An 18041-nucleotide genomic window follows, 5' to 3' on the forward strand; every position below is an offset into this window, starting at 1 on the left:
CCACTACTTCACATGCTACCCACTTAAATTTGTTTTTATTCATTTCATTAAAAACTATATATATATAACATAAAATTACATAAAAATAATTTTACTACTAAGAGTAATATATTTTATACATAGATTTGAGCTTTTTTTTTGCTTTTCCTTTATCTACAAATGAGCTGGTGCATCTATTTGTTTAAAAAAATAAAATGTGGGCTTTGAGGACAAACGCTTGCTCATCCCTGATTAGTGGGAGGAAGCTGGAGTACCCAGAGAAAACCCACACAAGCATAGGGAGAACATACACATGTGATTCAAACGCCTTTCCCATGTGAGGCAGATTTGTGAACCACTAGTTCACTGTGCAGTCAAATGCCATGTTTAGTTTCCATTTTCAAAAAGATCACACCACATATGAGCGCTGAATACATTTTATTTTCATGACAGTATATAGAATTCCTGGTGTAATACAGGACTGGAATACAATAGTGTATTGCTGGATGTAGTACAGAAAATGACTACATAATTCAAAGAGGCGTCCTTAGAAGCCGACTTACTTTACGCTCAGGCAAAAGCCTCTCCTGCATTCGCCAACGATTTGTTACAATCATCATAGTCCTTGTACGACAGTAAAATACAAAACCTACAGCGTAATAAAACAAACTGTGAAAATGATTCAAATGAGGTTTGCAGGCAGCGAGCGCTATTTGTGTCTGTGCGAGCTTGTAGCCAACATTTAGCATTCTGCTACTCCCCTTTTAGTAGGATATGCCTGACATCTTACTATTTGCACATTTCTAAAGGAGTGGCGGGAAGTAACACACTACAAATACTTTGTTATACTGTACCTAAGTACATTTTTCAATTTTAAACTGCTGATGAAACCAAAAAGACAAATACACATTAAGTCAACCTTAATTTTGTGGTTGACTATCTTGGGGATTTTTAAGGCAGAAAATAACTGGGATAATGATTCTTCTAAACTTAAAAAAACACAAGCTTCTGGCGTTAAACAATTCTAGGTCTAAACAGATATGATGTATTAGTTCAATTGTCATTAGCTAATTTCGTTTTTTTTTCTCTGTTAGATAGCATAAAAGCCTTAGCTAAAGCTAGCTAGGAATCAAAACTACAGTGTAGTTATATAATTGCCTAACATTTTAGTCTTTGCGTTTTCTTTTTTACTTTTATTTAAGGAGTCGAATCAGTACTTTTGCCATTTTTTTCCCCCCACAAGTTATCAATACTTGTGCTAAAAAGTGAGAGTACTTCTCTACTTTTTAGTATAAGTACAGTGGAACCTCTGAGGGCGAACACAATCCTGTGATTTGTTCTGATTTCGAAACACATTTTCCCGTAGGAAATAATGGCTTGCGCTCGTGTTCCATGGTCAAACTTTCGCCATCGTAAAAGCTTTAGAAAATGCACAAGCTATGTTTTAAGTAGCATTTTAAACATTTTAAACTGTCGTACAAGTGTATGAGTGTATAATAAAACAATAATATAATAAATGGTGCTCGCTCACCCTTAATTTGACCTCGTGCCAACCTGCTTCATGGCAGAGGGATTACTGTATTGAGGAGAAAAAAAAAAAAAAAAAAAAAGATGCTACAAGGTCTCAGTTTTAAATTCCATTACAAACAAAAAAAACTCACTTATTTTCTATGCTGTGCAGTTGTAAATAGTCTAATAATTTTCTTTTTCTGCATAAGAAGAGAATGCTTGTGGAGGGAAAACGGTATCAAAATTTGCAGTCAATGGCACTGAGGCCCCCCCGGTCAGAGTCCCATCAGGAAGGCACGGTGGATGAAGAGCGAGTCTGTGATTCATGCGGTCGGTCAGCTGAAGCGTCTGTTCCAAAAGGATATGAAGGTGTTCGAATTGAACGCGCCGATAAATATGAGCAGCAGAAGGTAGAGACTCATCATGACGGCAAAGTGGTGTCTGAGGAACCACGAGGTGTTGCGGGAATGTCTGTGATGAGGAAAAACAGCAACAGACACCAATGATCATGTCACATAATTGAAATAAACATGAACCTAAATATGAAAAAAAAAAAAAAAAAAAAAAAACACCTCGAATTATTCTGGGTTCATACAAATAATTCCACAAGTTAAATTGAAGCAGATCCAAAATCAATGTTCAAACGGCAACAGCACTTTAAAGCTCTGGTAAATTACAGTGGGTACGGAAAGTATTCAGACCCATTTAAATGTTTCACTCTTTTTTTTTATATTGCAGTCATTTGCCAAAATCATTTAAGTTCATTTTGTACACACAGCACTCCATATTGACAGAAAAAAACCGAATTCTTGAAATTTTGGCTGATTTATTAAAAAAGAAAAACTGAAATATCATACAGCCATAAGTATTCAGACCCTTTGGTTAGTATTTATTAGAAGCACCCTTTTGAGCTAATACAGCCATGAGTCTTTTTGGGAATGATGCAACAAGTTTTTCACACCTGGATTTGGGGATCCTCTGCCATTCCTCCTTGCAGATCCTCTCCAGTTCTGTCAGGTTGGATGGTGAATGTTGGTGGGCAGCCATTTTCAGGTTTCTTCAGAGATGCTCATTTGGGTTTAAGTCAGGGCTCTGGCTGGCCCGTTCAAGAACAGTCACAGAGTTGTTCTGAAGCCACTCCTTCGTTATTTTAGCTGTGTGCTTAGGGTCACAAGTCGTCCTGTCCCTGCAGCTGAAAAACACCCCCACAGCATGATGTTGCCACCACCATGCTTCACTGTTGGGACTGTATTGGACAGGTGATGAGCAGTGCCTGGTTTTCTCCACACAGGCCGCGTAGAATTAAGGCCAAAAAGTTCTATCTTGGTCTCATCAGACCTAAGAATCTTATTTCTCACCATCTTGGAGTCCTTCAGATGTTTTTTTTTTAGCAAAGTCCATGTGGGCTTTCATGTGTCTTGCACTGAGGAGAGGCTTCCGTCGGGCCACCCTGCCATAAAGCCCCGACTGGTGGAGGGCTGCAGTGATGGTTGACTTTCTAGAACTTTCGCCCATTTCCCGACTGCATCTCTGGAGCTCAGCCACAGTGATCTTTGGGTTCTTCTTTCCCTCTCTCACCAAGGCTCTTCTCCCCCGATTGCTCAGTTTGGCCAGACGGCCAGCTCTAGGAAGGGTTCTGGTCATCCCAAACGTCTTCCATTTAAGGATTATGGAGGCCGCTGTGCTCTTAGGAACGTAAATTGCAGCAGAAATTTTTTTGTAACGTTGGCCAGATGTGTGCCTTGCCACAATTCTGTCTCTGAGCTCTTCAGGCAGTTCCTTTGACCTCATGATTCTCATTTGCTCTGACATAAGGTCTTATATAGACAGGTGTGTGTCTTTCCTAATCAAGTCCAATCAGTATAATCAAACACAGCTGGACTCCAATTAAGGTGTAGAACCATCTCAAGGAAGATCAGAAGAAATGGACACCACCCGACTTAAATATGAGTGTCACAGCAAAGGGTCTGAATACTTATGGCTGTGTGATACATCAGCAAAAATGTCAACAAATCAATTTTTTTTTCTGTCAATATGGGGTGCTGTGTGTACATTGATGAGGGGAAAAAAATTGACTTAAATGATTTTTACAAATGGCTGCAATATAACAAAGAGTGAAAGATTTAAGGGGGTCTGAAAACTGTCCGTACCCACTTTACATCTGTCAAAAAAAAAATACATTTAAAATACTGTATATATTTGCAAAGCTAATATGTTACACAATGGCATTAAAAAAAACAAGTGGATCAGTTCTGCGCTTCCCATATGGCAAAGTCAGATAACCAAAATATTGAAAACACCTCTCTGTACACTTATGCAGGTGTACCAAAGGAAGTATCAGCACATATTTACTTTGCGATTCCGTGCAGCCTCTTACCTAGACATGTGTCTCCTTTGCGAGTAAACCAGCAAGTACTTGACACGTAAAAGCTGATTGTTTGTGACCACAAAGTACTTCTCCGGCACATCTCCTCCCTGGCTGTTTTTGGCCCTCGAGCGCTGACGGTCAATCATTTCAGAGTCTGACGCGGGCGAGACGAGCGCGTGAGGTTACAAAGCTTAACGCTACGCTTTTCAGCTCTACGTTTGCGGCACGACGCGCAGTTGACCCACCTTTCTTCTTCACCTGACACTTGACGTCCGGGTGATCGATGACTTCGCACAAGGCGATGCAGCTGAGCAGCGGGCCCAGGAGGCTTTCCTGCCAGCCGCTGCTGTGGGGGCTGTAGAGGACAGCCATGCTGAGGTCGCTGGTGAGGTAGGTCCCCTCTCCGAACACCGAGTTCTGCACGTCACATGCGAAAAGCAAACAATCAAAACTGCAGGTGACATTGACGGTTAAAGCTCATCCATTTCTTAACGTGTCCAGCGCCTTACTGACAGGTGGTGAAAGTACTCACGCTCCGTATTTACACAGACGTACAGATATTTGTGTTATTAAAAAAAAAAAAAAAAAGAAAATGGGGCTTTTAGTGTAAAACTGTATTCACTGTAAATTGCATTGTTGGTTTAGGAAAATAAACAAAAAGATTGTGCTAGTGGCATTACGTTCCATTTCTGGTTTACTGTCATCATGAAAAAAGCCGAAGAAAAAGCAAAGAATACTTGCGTAGTTAATCATTTAGAAGCGCCCCCGAGTTTGTGCAAATGCTCACACGTTTGTGGGAGACTTTGGAGGTGTATTTGCTGAACGTTTCCGAACGAAGTACCTTTGAAGCATTTAAAGTGGAAGCTTCCACTTTATAAACACAATGAAATTGAATGATCCTTTTACTTCATTTGCTAAAAGGCTATAAATGTGTAAAACTATTTTTTTTTCTAATAGCAGAGGGAGAAGAACGATATTTTAGTTATAAATTCATGCACTTTCAAATGATTTTCCAACCTTGAGAACACACCAACAAAATGAATCAAGCCTTTTTCAAGAATCGCGAGTGTGAGAAGTTTGAGTCGACAACAGATGACTCGTCGCAAGTCAAGCGGAAGTGCCTCGCACGGAGCCGACGTCCTCGCTGACCTTGTTGAGGTGACAGTGCAGGCCGTTGTGAATGATAGAGTGAAAGTTCTCCAGGCGACTCCCGTGGAAGGCGTAGAAGACATCTCTGTCCTCTCTCATCCGTTCAAAGCGCGCATTCAATTGGTCACAGTACTCCAGCTCGAAGAGGAAGTCTGGCGCAGGAGCAGAAACGCTGGGGTCTTGCGTTAAGGCACAAAGTTTGGCGTACTGGTAGAGAGTGGCAGAACGGATAAATGAAGTTAGTGGTTGCAAAAGCCGAAGTGTGTGCATTTGCGGTCAATCTGTTGTACCTCGTCCTTCTGTAGTGTCTTGACAGCAAAGCTCTTGGAAGAGAGGATCCAGTGTGCAAGGGCCACATGGTGCTCTCCCTCGCCTGGCCGCAGTCGTACTAACGCTCTCACCCCGGGGAAGGAATTCACATCTGCCAACTAGACACACACCATTCGTTCTGATCACTACAATGAAAATACACTCGCAACCTTTTTACTTATTTGCCAGAATATGAGTGACATCAATGATGCGTCCATCCTTGTCCCCATTTTCCCTGACATTAAATTAAAAGGTTCTTATGATGGAAAATTGATTTTGTAATTGTATGACAAGTAAGCATCCATCGCGATACCACTATACGGTGGATTTTTCTGTTAACCGCATCTAATTTTTAAGAGGGAAATTTTCACTGGCAGCACAGGGGAATAGTCGTTAGTACGACTGCCTAACAACTCTGAGGTTCAGCGCTCAAATCTCTGCTCTGGCCTTCCTGACTGAAGTTTGCATGTTCTCCCCGTGTCCGCGTGGGTTTTCTCCGGGTACTCCGGCTTCCTCCCACACGCCAAAAACATGCATGTTGGGTTAATTGTCTATATGTGCCCTGCTTTTGACTCGCTAGACCAGTCCAGAGTGTACCCCGCCTCTCGAGTCTCTCCCAAAGTTGACTTCGACAGTCTCCAGCTCAACCACGACCCTAATGAGTATAAGCAGTAAAGAAAATGGATGGATGTTATGTTATCGTGGAGCTATGGGGATTATACTGATTGTTTTCTTATGGGCACAATGCCTTACCTAGCGCGATGGACGAATCAAGCTCGCTGTGACCTGCCTGTGCCGAGCTAGATGGAGCATAATATATCTCTCCTTTAATATACATACACTGCCCGGGCATAACATCAGGTACACCTTGACAATTTCATGGGATATAATACAAGAGGTGCAGGGGAAAATACTTAAATAGATCTATCATAATCTAACATCTTATTATTGTTGATGGAATGCACCGGGCAGCAAGGTGACCTATTGTTTAGCACATCTGCCTTAGTTCCGGGGGTTGCTTATCTATAGGTTTCCTAAAATTGACTGATGGCCAGTCCACGGTGTCCTTAGGTTTTGGGGATGTGGGAGGAAGCCAGAGTACCCAGAGAAAGCCCAGAATTAAAATTGTGCACATCTTACCAGTGCATCAAAGTCTTTATTGCCCTCATGTAAATATCGGGGAGGGAAAGGGCGAAGCAAAGAGTCCTTCTTGTAGTTTTGAGCAGCAGCAACAAACAGGCTGCAGCGAAGATCGGCTGCCACAGGATCTCTGTGCAGGCAGGAGCACACCAGCTCTCGGACGACCTCAGGAGGGAGCGGCGGCTGCATTCCCAGCTCTGTGAAGAGAAGCAATGCAATTAGGCGTTAACAGAGTGGGAAAATGGGATTGAGCCATGACCTCTCACCTGTGAGGCAGACAAGCTCACTACTGTCTCACTGTTGCCCCTGTTTCACTATAGCTACAGCGGCAGAAATATGTCATTGCCAACAAACAGTTGAAACGGTTGGTGTGTTCAATACTTTTTTCCCTCTGTCATTTCGCATTATTACACACAATTTAATTTCTGATCTTATTTGTTCTACTTTCTTTGTATGTATGGATTACTTGGGTTGTTCCCAACATCGAGTGGAATTGTCATGTCAATAGCACCTTTGGAAATATATTCAATGAGAAAAATGGTGACGTGTTAAATACTTATTTCAGCCCCTGTATACATATTTCAGCCGTTGTATACCATTCATCATGCCTTCTTTTATTTTTATTTTGCTTATCTCACTGTATCCATGCAGCTTTATGCCCGTGGGAAAGCCTACAGAGCAATAGTTACACATATGAGCTTTTAGGCTCGTCAAATATTCGCCAAAATCTCGGGGTGCAGTCCATTAATTTCACAGTTACTTGGGTTTCCTCTAACTTGTCCCTCATCAGCATGTATATATAGTATGCTCCTCACAAAGTTAGATTTAAGGATGAACCTAAGATGCACTATAACCTTTACAGGTGGTTAACGTAATTTGAACTTTTCTTAACTTCTGAACGCACATGGCCAACTGTTTAATGTTTCGGTACTTTTTGTTCCCTAACAAGGATAGGATAGCAGTTTGTCAGGACCCACATACAGACCCTTTCCAAAAAAAAATGTAATATCACAGAAAGGTTTATTTCCATAATTCCATTCATAGATTGTAGATTCAGGGGGCACAATTTAAACAATTTCAAGTACTTATTTGTATATTTTAACATAATTTGGGTTTCCAGCTCATAAAACCCACGAAATCAGGAATAATAATTAAAAAAAAAATAGAATACTGTGAATCAGCCCAGATTTTTCAGGTCACAAATGTTTTAAACTGAGTGTCACATACTAATCTACTAAATATTGGGTTCAATATGGGGAAGACTGCAGACTTGACAACTGGCTAGAAGACCATCATTGATACCCTCCATAGGATGGGTAAGCCACAAAGGTTCATAGCTAAAGAAGGCAGGCTGTTCACAGAGTGCTATGTTCTAGCATATCAATGGAAAGTCTAATGGAAGGACAAAATGTGGGAGGAGAAGATGCACCAGCAGAAGAGATGACCGTGGGCTTTAGCGGATTATCAAACAGAGAAGATTCAAAGAATCTAGCAGAGATCCAGAAAGAGTGGAATGAGGCGGGAGTCACAGCTTCAAAAACCACCACATTCAGACGCAAGCAGGAGATGGGCTCCAACTGTCGGGTTCCTCGGGTCCAGCCACTTCTGAGCCTGAGCCACTGTAGGAAGCGTCTCAACTGGGCCAAGGGGTGGCCAGTGGTCTAAGGTTCTCTTTTCCGATGAAAGTAAAGTGTGCCTTACATTCGGGAATCAAGGTCCAAGGGTTTGGAAGAAGATAGGTAAAGAACAGAACCCAAGCTGGAGAAAAGAAAAAAAAAAAAGAGGAAAAGTGTGGTGTTGTCACCAATGCTTGGGAGTGGGCTGTCCATTCAAGAAGAGCTTGAGGTATGTTTACGTACTTTTAATACAATACGGCTCGCAAGCAGGCAACATAATGTTATGTAGCCTAGCAAGCTAGTGCTATTACTAACGTTTGTATGTAAACAAGCTGGCGTTCTGTCCAGTTATGCTCTAAAACTTCAGTAAACATTGGTTGGTGCGTGTGAATAATGTTGACAACGGCGCCCAAGTATATTGACAACGGCGAGCAAGGGAGGTGAAGCGCCGGTCACAACACTCAATCCTATTGGTCGACTTCAAGGTGCGCTGTCGGGAGAGTTGTCATTGATATGTCACACTAGACGGAAGATATCCCCCCCCCCCCAAAAAAAAAAATCAAACATGCGAGACTTTTCATTTTGGCGTCGTAGGGCTATCGTAGGGCCAAACCGTTGGTTGTGGATTATGTCACACTACAAGAGGTTTTGTCGTTCCCAACAGAATATGTCGGGCCCGATTTGGGAAATCGCCCCTGATAGCTAATCGGGCCAATGTCTGGGCTAAAATCCTGTAGTCTGATCTCGGCATTAGAGCGTGACTGAGTGTCATCAGAAGGTTGCAACAGAGAGACTGGAAGACTCACAGAAAGGCATGGAAGTGAACGTGCTTGGAAATGTAATGGTTGATTCATGGATCAAACACGTGTTGTGAATTTTGCCGTTCAGTTCCTAGTTAGAGAACAGAAAAACAGAGGGGCATGTGCATTAAATACTTTACAGAAGCTAAAGTTCACTGGTCAAAGGTTGTAGTGCATTTTAGGGTCAACATGAAATTTCACCCCAAAGCCGAATATTCAAAACTTTTTTGTGAGTCGTGTATAACCTATAGATTGGACCCAAACAGATTTAGCCATATGCCACCTCTATAACCGATTGGAACATTTGGTTTGGATTTAGTAAGCTATTTGAGTTGTCTTAACAGCTGTTTCCTGCATCACATGCACAGAACAGCTTCCTGCTTTTGGCTACGCTATAGTTTACAGCAAACAATACAGCACTTCGTATCCGTGATCACAAGTGCTGACTGTGTCTATGGGTATGTTCATAGGTTTAGGGGAAATCACTGTCATGTGTTTAGATGGCGTTAGTGTGTCTTTAGCTTCAAATGCTAACCGCTAATGCAACCGGTCACAACAAGTCTCGAGATGCCCATTAACCATGGCGACGTAAGCAACATTAGCGACTCACTGCTGAAGACGTATGCCATTGAAATACACTTGTGTAGTACTTAAACGCATTTCTGCTGACAGAGAAAAGTAGTACTGCGTTCAAGTGGCCTTACCTGAAGTTCCCTAAACTCATAGCAGCCTTGACTGAGAAAAGCTAACGTCAGCCAATGGCACTGTTGCGTTCACCGACTGCCGTGAAAAAGAGACGATGTGCAACGGAACGAATTGTTGCACGAATGCTCGTGCTGCTCGAGTAGTTATATGAAGAGATATACAGTTGTGTTGAATATGTGGACACTTTGACAATTTTCCTTTACCCACCTTCGTGGTATCATTCTCGTATCTATAATTGATGGTCTAAAATCGTACTCTACAAATGAGCCCTGAATGCAACCTGAGTGTGACGCTAGAACTATTCAGTATGTCTGTTTCTCTATCTGAAAATATGAAGAGAAATTGTCCCAATTAATAGGGCTTCTTTTTGCTATTGTCCATTTCATATATGTGATTTGTGACAAAACAGCTTTTATTGCAGTCAAAGGTATGAAACATTAACGTTCAGCCCTTTTCGATGCCAGTAAGGTCACAATGACAACTGGTGTATTTTCTCCGACTATTATCGCCTATAGCTATCAATATAAGGTAAATAGGCTCGTATATTAGATTAACATATCCCCTAACATAACATAACGTTATTGAGGCTTTCGGGCCGAGTAGTGTGTATTTTGTCAATTTATTAAGTCCGCTAGTAGCTAGCTCGTCCGCAGATAGCACGTGAACACTATGGTGACGTCACTGGCAATCACCCAATCAGGTTTGCTTGTGTAATCATCTCCACCACAACTGCTGCACTGCTTCGTGATTGGTCGATTCGGGTCAGCAGCACTCAGCGAATCCAGACCGCCATGAGCGAGGTTTGGGAGTAAAAAAAAAAAAAAAAAAAAAAAAAAAAAAAAGGAAAAAAAAAGAAAAAAGGAGACCCCACATCACGTGATCGCCTCTTCCTCCCAAACCCATCATTCGAAGCCCAGCGGTACATTTCTGTCGGATCTGTCCGTTCCAAAACGTGCATTTTGACGAACAGACATTTATAAGATGCTTTTTAAAGAAGCCGCGAGATTCTAGCGACTCGCCCAAGACAAGGTAAGGCGCTTTACGCACATATTTCCATTCATCCACTCTGTAGAAAAGCGTTCAAATCCAACCGGATTCGGTCGTCTCGCTGTCCGGGGGAAGAAGCACCGATGCACCCGCGACGTGACGCACAGGCTGAAGGGCAGCGCTTTCCCATCGCCCGGCATCGAGATGCACGGTTTCCCACTGCAGTATCACCTACAGAAAAACGCATTTAATCTAGATTCGGCATCATAATGTTCAAAACAAACAAACAAACAAAAACGATTAGGTTTGGCGGTTCGGTTCTGCAGAGACAGTTTAATATTCGGAGGCAGAAAGATGCCCTTCATGGCATCCATCATGCTGTGCGCCAACATGTCCTCTCTTAGCCGTCACAATAATAATGTAGCGTTTTTCTTAAATTACTATATATGGATATTGTGCAATATGTGGATCCGGTTGGCCTGTGTATCACCATTGTTCCCGTTTCAGTACACAAGGCCACATTGCTACAATCTGTCATCTGTATGAAACAGCTTTCATATGTGCTCACTATTCAGTCATTCATTCAGTCATCTGCACAAACAAGGAAAGAGACTTTATTATGGATGGATGCATCTATTTGTAGGGGGTGGGAAATCTGTAACAAGAAGGCCTGTGCACGCCATTAAAACAGCTATGTTCTCTCACTCTCTCTCTCTCTCTCTTTTTAGCACATTTGTTTTTACGCCAGCTGATCGAAAAGCTTTTTTTTTTTTTTTTTTTTTTTTGCAAGCGCAGGAAAATACACAAGTCTCGCCATGGCAGGTATGCTTCTGCTTAGTTAGGACTAAAGCATCAAGAATATGATGGTACCATGCAACAGCCTTTACTGCTACACTGAAGTATGTCTTTGCAATCCTAGAGAACAACTTCCCTCCCCTGCCTCGATTCATCCCCCTCAAGCCGTGCTTTTACCAAGATTTCAATGAGATCCCTGACCAGCGTCGCACCATGTGCAAGCGCATCTACTACTTGTGGATCCGTGAGTGTTTCCTGCTCGTTTCTGTAGTGGAGCGACTGTGTCATGTGTGTTGTGTGTGTCACAAGCTGTTTTCCCCAAAACATTGTCCGGTGTAGCTGCAAGACCAGAGTGGCAGGTCTGATTTCCATTTGCCATTCAGCTATTTCACATAAATATTGATTGAAGCATATTTTCTGGCAGATAAAATAAAATAGAATAACACAGTGTGAGATACGAGCGACATAACTTACGGTTTTTCAAGGTATGAGCTGTCGTTTGGCTTTTTTCTTTTTTTGCTTTGACTTAAGAGCAAACATTTGAGATACGAGCGCTGTATGGCGGTAGTGAACATAAGTCAAATCGCTTCACAAGTAGACGTTTGGCACACATAGTGAACAATAATTAAAAAAAAAAAAGAAAAGGCTTCAAGATGTTCAATGCCACTCCCAGTTGAAGGTTACTGTCAAAGTAAACATCAAACAAAGAGACAGACGACACATATTGTGTATTTAAAACAATCACATAGCTTTGTGTTAGGAAAGTCCGTTCAGCCTAATGATAACAAACAATGCAAAATGCCATGGACGGTCTAACAAATAGCATCAGCGTCAGTGTTATGACCCTTTTAGCGACGGATATTTGAACACAAATGGTGGAGCAACACATGCATACAGACAGTAGAACAATACTCACAAGCATATATTCTTTATCCTCACAAAGAATGACTAATATTACTGGGGTTTAGTGAGAAGCTGCGACCGTCTTCAGGTTTCGCCCTATGGCTTTATTATATTGCCTCTCGGAAGCCATGGTGCACACAGCAGACTGAGCAGCACAATTTTAATTGAGCTGAAGCACAAAATATGGCAAACACTGTTTAATTCTGTATATTCTAGTATGTTAATACTGTATGTTTTATAAAGTACAGTATTATAGAGTGGCAGTTATTAAAAAACAAATGGAAAAACATGTTTTCAGTTTTTTGGGGGGAGGCTGGAACATCAAGGCATTTTAGTCAATTTCAATGGTGAAAGATAATTTGACATATGAGTGTTTTGAGTTACAAGCGTGGTCACGGAACAAATTAAAGTGGCATTTCAAGGCAGGCAGCACTGTAGTCCATAAGATGTATGTCGTGTGTGTTTTTCATTGACCAATGCACACCAACAAAGTTTTGAAACAGTTGACTGAATCTTTCTGTAACAGTGAATAGTGCCACACTGGCTGTTAATCTGATCGGCTGCCTGGCATGGATGTGTGGTGGGGGTGGAGCCACCAACTTTGGCATGGCCTTCCTGTGGCTCATCCTCTTCACACCTTGCTCATACGTTTGCTGGTTCAGGCCCATCTACAAGGCCTTCAAGTAAGCCACTTCCATTTAAATGCACGCCGCCTTGAAAAAAAAAAAAGTGCTTGTTCTTTGACTTTCAACCGTTTCCTCCCCTCAGGACTGACAGCTCGTTCAACTTCATGGCGTTCTTTTTCGTCTTCATGGCCCAGGTTGTGATCAGTATTATCCAGAGCGTTGGAATTCCGGGTTGGGGAGTATGGTAAGCTTTTCAAATTGTTGTACCTGTAGATATCTAATGTGCTGTATCGCAATACACTCGCCAGCCACAATTTTATGTCCACCTGCAGAATCTAATGCAGGCATATCCAAACTAAAGATTCTCAATAGTCCATAGATGTGAATGTGAGTGTCAATGGTTGTTCGTGTCGTGTCCTGCGATTGGCTGGCGACCAGTTCAGGTTAGACCCCGCCTCTCGCGCAAAGTCATCTGGCATAGGCTCCAGCACATCCGCAATGTTAGTGAGGATGGTATAGAAAATGGATACTTTTATCAATGTCTATCTATTCAATTTACAGTCAGCGAAGTTTGTAACATTTGATTAATAAGCTGTTAGAAAGCGATTTTCTTTCCTCTTAAAAACCTATCTCAGATGAGAAATGTTAAAAAAATGGATTTAGTAAGAAATTCAAATTTAAAAAAAAAAAAAACTTTGTATAAAAGCCTGACCTGAACAAGAGAAACTGATGTGATTTTCAGATTCAGACATACAAAATTGTCCTAAATCAGTTGAAAAAACAGACAATTTACAAAAAAGATTTTTTTTTTTTTGTAACTCAATATAATTAAATCAGCCAGCACTCGCACCCCTCTTTTCATGGTGAATAATTGCAATGATCATCCAACTTTGATGCCCCGCTTAAATATCTTTGTAATTTAGCGTCACCCATCTGTCAGGATACCTCCTTCCAACTGGGGCTCATTTGGGCAAATTGGCTCAGAGGAGTTTGTCAAGTAGGAACACTGGAATTTCACCGCGACCCTAGTGAGAACAAGCGGTAGGGGAAATGGGTGTATGCCTAAAATTGCTGCTTCAAACAAAAATGGATGACTTCCTGCTCAGCTCCATGCATGGGTCCTCGAGACTTCTTCGTGCATCCTGTTATGATGGACACCACATTTTGCATCATTCTGCAAAACTGGTGGCAATTTTCTTTCTATTTTCAGGGGGCTATTCTGAATGAGTTTTTAGGGAACGTCTTGGGGACCCCTAAAATACATACATTTTTACCACGATACACATGCATGCAAAAACCTGTGAGTTTTGGGGCATGTTCAGGACCCAAAAAAGGTGATTAATTTGCCGGCAGAATTCTACACACAGCAATTCCAAAAGGGCTTTTGCCCGGGCCTAAACGGTACTCAGTTCTGACTGATTGATTGACTTGCAAAATGTTCCCTTCATTTACCTAAAGATGAACAAAATAAAAAAAAACACCTCTCATTATGATGCTATTCATTGGTAAATTAATGAAAACTGAGTACTGTATTCTATTATACTATTATCATTGTAAAGGAACAATTTGGGATACAGCTTTTTTAAAAAAAATTTTTTTAATTCACTGGCATATCTAATGTTGTAGTTGGAAAGTGTATCCACTAATTAATCCAACCATTCTTTAATTCAGGTGTCACCAACGTGGTGGCATTGGGCAGAGATTTGTAGAAATCATTTAAATCAAATGTTGCATATTGATATTTATCTGTTTTCGTCCTTGTTAAATCATTGTTGATAGTTATTCTCAGAAATCATTAACACGATCAAGTTTTCACATAGATGAATATAATTAATTATTAATAATGACATATAATTAAAGGTAAATTGAGCAAATTGTTATTTCATAAGTGTTTATTCAATTTTGGTAGCCCTTTGCATGAATTAGTATCCAAGAAGTACCTCTTGGTTGTAAAAAGGTTGATGACTTCTGCTGTAATCCATCTGCTCCTGCCGCCTTCCCTTTTACATCCCAGCTCACATTGGGGAGGAAGCACAGTAGATGAATCCGTGATTAGAGAAATTGACTGAAACATTGTCCATAGATGAACACAAATATGTCGCTAGTATGTGTGCTGCCTTCGAGTTGTTTTACAAAAAAAAGATCAAATTAAGTTAGTTAGTTGTGACTCTTTTTTTGTTGTTGTAATTATTATTGCTCCTGAAATAATAGCCATCCATTCATTTTCGATAGTGCTTGTATTCCTTATGGTCAAGGGTGACCTGGACCCTGTCCCAGCTGACACGGGGGCAAGAAGAGAGGTACACCCTGATCTGACAGCCAGTCAATCATAGGGAACATACTGTATCAGAGCAACATAGACAAATCATAATTCACAACTGATATTCCCACCTATGAGCAACTTCTAAAAAACATGCAAAAGATTCAACTCTGGAACATCAGTGTGAGGCAGATGTTACCGTTAAAGAATTTTTTCCCCCAGAGTATCTTAATTCATAGTCACTGATGCTATAGTGGTATACTCACCTGAATTTGGTGCTGGCATTTCCCACTCAGTGACTATATGATCGTGAGTGTGAATGGTTGTCTCTCTAAATCTGTCCCGTGATTGACGGGCAACCAGTCCAGGGTGTAGTCCGCCTTTCACCCAAAGTCATCTGGGATCGGCTCAAGTTAGCTGCGACCTTAAACGAGCGGTATAGCAAATGGACGGATGGATGGAGGGATGAATCTCGATTGACTAACCTAAGCAATGTCTGTTAGTCTTAATGTGTGAAAAGCACTAACTGTTCCGTTGTGTCCCATCAGTGGCTGGCTGGCTACCATCACCTTCTTCAGCACCAACATCGGCTCAGCCGTGGTCATGTTGATCCCCACTGTCATGTTTACTGCAGTAGCAGTGCTCTCCTTCATCGCCCTCTCAAAGGTTACTCACACAGTTTAAATCGCACTTCAAAATTCCTACTCCGTTTTAGTTATTTACATGCTGTTTTGGTTTAGGTGCATAACCTCTACCGCGGCAGTGGCGGCAGTCTGGGGAAAGCCCAGGAGGAGTGGGCTACCGGGGCCTGGAAGAATCCCCACGTCCAGCAGGCGGCTCAGCAGGCGGCAATGGGGGCCGCTCAGGGAGCCATGCAGCAAAACCAGTACTCGGCAGCGCCCACCTACAATTACGATGACCCCATGTAGGACAAGGACATGGGGACAGGTTCTTCTGGAGAAGAGATACAAAAAGGGATGAATTAATTACACAACCCATAATTAGGTGCCCTTTGTTAGAAATCACTTCACAAGATGAGAAGGAGAATAATGTAGGGACAAGTGTTGGGTGTAAATGTACTGTACATTTATTGAACATCAGTGTGAATAAGTTACTTTTTGTATCAGTGAAGAGGGACTCAATCGCTCCGTGTGTCACATCTTGACATCATCAACACTGGCATTTAATATGTAACATCTAGCTTGTTTACGTTTGACTTTAATTCCCAAACAACAGAACAAGTGCCGCGACATTGATACAATGAGGATTATTTCACTTAGCTTAGCATAGCAAGGATGAGACCAAGAACACCAGGGGTTTAATGCACACATATTCTTACACAAAACTGTAAAACCTTACTGTAAGTCATATGAATGATATATGCTGCTCAGAATTTTAACACCAATTTTGTAACCTTTGGATGTTGTTTCCTGATGCTACGCTAAGGTTGCCAGGCTAGCTTGTATTAATTCATTATGCCTGGGGCGCTATTGAAAAATTAACAATAACCAACTTTACAATATTAATGCTTAAGACTCCATTATGCTGCAATGTCAAACATACATTTTAGCATCTTCATCTCGGTAGACGCTGGTTGTGTGTACAAGCAAAGATCGTATGTTGGAAGGGCCCTCTTTATGGCAGACTATTGAATTTATGATAATATGGCTCCATACCATTCATTATCCCAGTTTTCGTGCTTTACCTCTCAAAATGTGTACCGTAAAAAGGGCCGCAGAGCCGCACATTCCAAATCAGTGTCTTGAATCTGGAAGTTGGACATAAAGTGTGAATAGTCGATGTTGTAGGTGGTCATAGCAGTTTTCCCTCTCTTGACAAATTCTCCTTCTTCCTGTGAATGCTTGAAAAAAATGTATTTGTTTCTCAAGCTATGGCTATCATTGTCATTCTCTGGCTGTTGTAATTCCACAAGTAGGTGTACTATGATAATTATAATGAAGAAAATACAATATGAATCTCAATGAGGTTAAAATGGAAGTGATTATTTCTGTCAGTGGTCACAGATCCAAACATCTTCAAGATTCCCTAGATGGTTATTGCCAGTGACTGTATTAGATTTGAGTGAAATGCACAAAAATATGTAACTGACTGCTTGTTATTTCCAAAACGTGACTTGTCGTGTCTGATTGTGATAATGCGGTATTTTATATGTAGTTTGTTTAACCTTTCAGTTGTTCTTTTATGTGTAACTTGATGATATTTGGGTGAGATTACGAGTACGTTAATAGCTGTTTTTTTCTTTCTTTCCTTTTTTAAATACATTTGAAATAAGTTGCCTCTTGACATAGATGCTCAGTGTAAACCAAAACTGTTGAGAAATTTGAGTTGAGCAATCGCCAAATGGTTTCACCTGTACAATTAAATCAGAACCTGTATTTGGACTTAAGATGGAGCAGTCCTGCTCTTAAAATGAAAACCACTAGTGTACTTTCAGTGTTTACCTTACATGTCCGCCGGCTAACTTAACAGATACATGGTCAACTGTTCTTAAAACGCACAATGAAGTGCAAAAAGGTGATGTGTGAGCTTGTAGTACACACTGCAGTGCATTGAACAGCTGACACACTCCATTTCAAAGCTTTATCAAAGTTTCCGAAAAGCCATTTCCTCCAACGTTCCCATGTGTGTTGCTCACTGTTTGATATGTATTATCATGTACTATAGCTTAAATAAGTATGAATATAAAATAAATTGTGGGGCTGTGTAAAACATTCAAATGAGGTGGGTTCGAGTTGGCAGTGATTCCATACCTCGGGAGGTACACGAGGAATAATTTTTTTCTGTATTACTTTTGTATTATTTGGTCCTATCATAATGGATATTAAACAGTTATTGCTGCAATTTGCAGTTGGAATACCTGTCTTCTATGCACAT

At 41.2% G+C, this 18041-nt stretch overlaps 2 protein-coding genes across 4 annotated transcripts; one reads left to right on the forward strand and one right to left on the reverse strand.

Moving 5' to 3' along the window:
- Nucleotides 1–400: 400 nt before the first annotated feature.
- parp16 (poly (ADP-ribose) polymerase family, member 16) lies at nt 401–9733 on the reverse strand. 3 transcript variants are annotated; one of them, XM_061774783.1, is made up of 8 exons: nt 9575–9695; nt 8877–8961; nt 6455–6651; nt 5296–5433; nt 5006–5212; nt 4102–4273; nt 3866–4010; nt 401–1959 (listed from the first exon to the last, which is right to left on the reverse strand). In XM_061774783.1, exons 3-8 carry the CDS (start codon nt 6641–6643, stop codon nt 1824–1826), a joined length of 987 nt encoding a protein of 328 aa, XP_061630767.1. In that variant the 5' UTR covers nt 6644–6651; nt 8877–8961; nt 9575–9695; the 3' UTR covers nt 401–1823. The 3 variants fall into 3 exon arrangements, with proteins under 3 accessions (XP_061630767.1, XP_061630766.1, XP_061630765.1); XM_061774782.1 differs by lacking the exon at nt 8877–8961 and having other exon boundaries at nt 9575–9733; XM_061774781.1 differs by lacking the exons at nt 8877–8961; nt 9575–9695 and adding an exon at nt 9481–9514.
- Nucleotides 9734–10430: 697 nt separating this feature from the next.
- On the forward strand, nt 10431–18008 carry scamp5a (secretory carrier membrane protein 5a). The gene is made up of 7 exons (XM_061774784.1): nt 10431–10604; nt 11291–11384; nt 11482–11601; nt 12787–12943; nt 13029–13130; nt 15695–15812; nt 15887–18008. Exons 2-7 carry the CDS (start codon nt 11378–11380, stop codon nt 16073–16075), a joined length of 693 nt encoding a protein of 230 aa, XP_061630768.1. The 5' UTR covers nt 10431–10604; nt 11291–11377; the 3' UTR covers nt 16076–18008.
- Nucleotides 18009–18041: the final 33 nt, after the last annotated feature.

Source organism: Phyllopteryx taeniolatus, chromosome 5, assembly GCF_024500385.1.
Source record: "Phyllopteryx taeniolatus isolate TA_2022b chromosome 5, UOR_Ptae_1.2, whole genome shotgun sequence".
NCBI classification, from domain to species: Eukaryota; Metazoa; Chordata; class Actinopteri; order Syngnathiformes; family Syngnathidae; genus Phyllopteryx; species Phyllopteryx taeniolatus.

Bases quoted from the DNA above. Each gene is read 5' to 3' on its own strand.
- parp16 (XM_061774781.1), bottom strand. The intron at 5,434-6,454 runs GTAAGATGTGCA...GTGTGTGTCTAG, and splicing joins ATAAAGACTTTGATGCACTG to TTGGCAGATGTGAATTCCTT. The intron at 4,274-5,005 runs GTCAGCGAGGAC...TGTGACGTGCAG, and splicing joins TGCACTGTCACCTCAACAAG to AACTCGGTGTTCGGAGAGGG.
- scamp5a (XM_061774784.1), top strand. The intron at 11,602-12,786 runs GTGAGTGTTTCC...TTTCTGTAACAG, and splicing joins CATCTACTACTTGTGGATCC to TGAATAGTGCCACACTGGCT. The intron at 15,813-15,886 runs GTTACTCACACA...GTTTTGGTTTAG, and splicing joins CCTTCATCGCCCTCTCAAAG to GTGCATAACCTCTACCGCGG.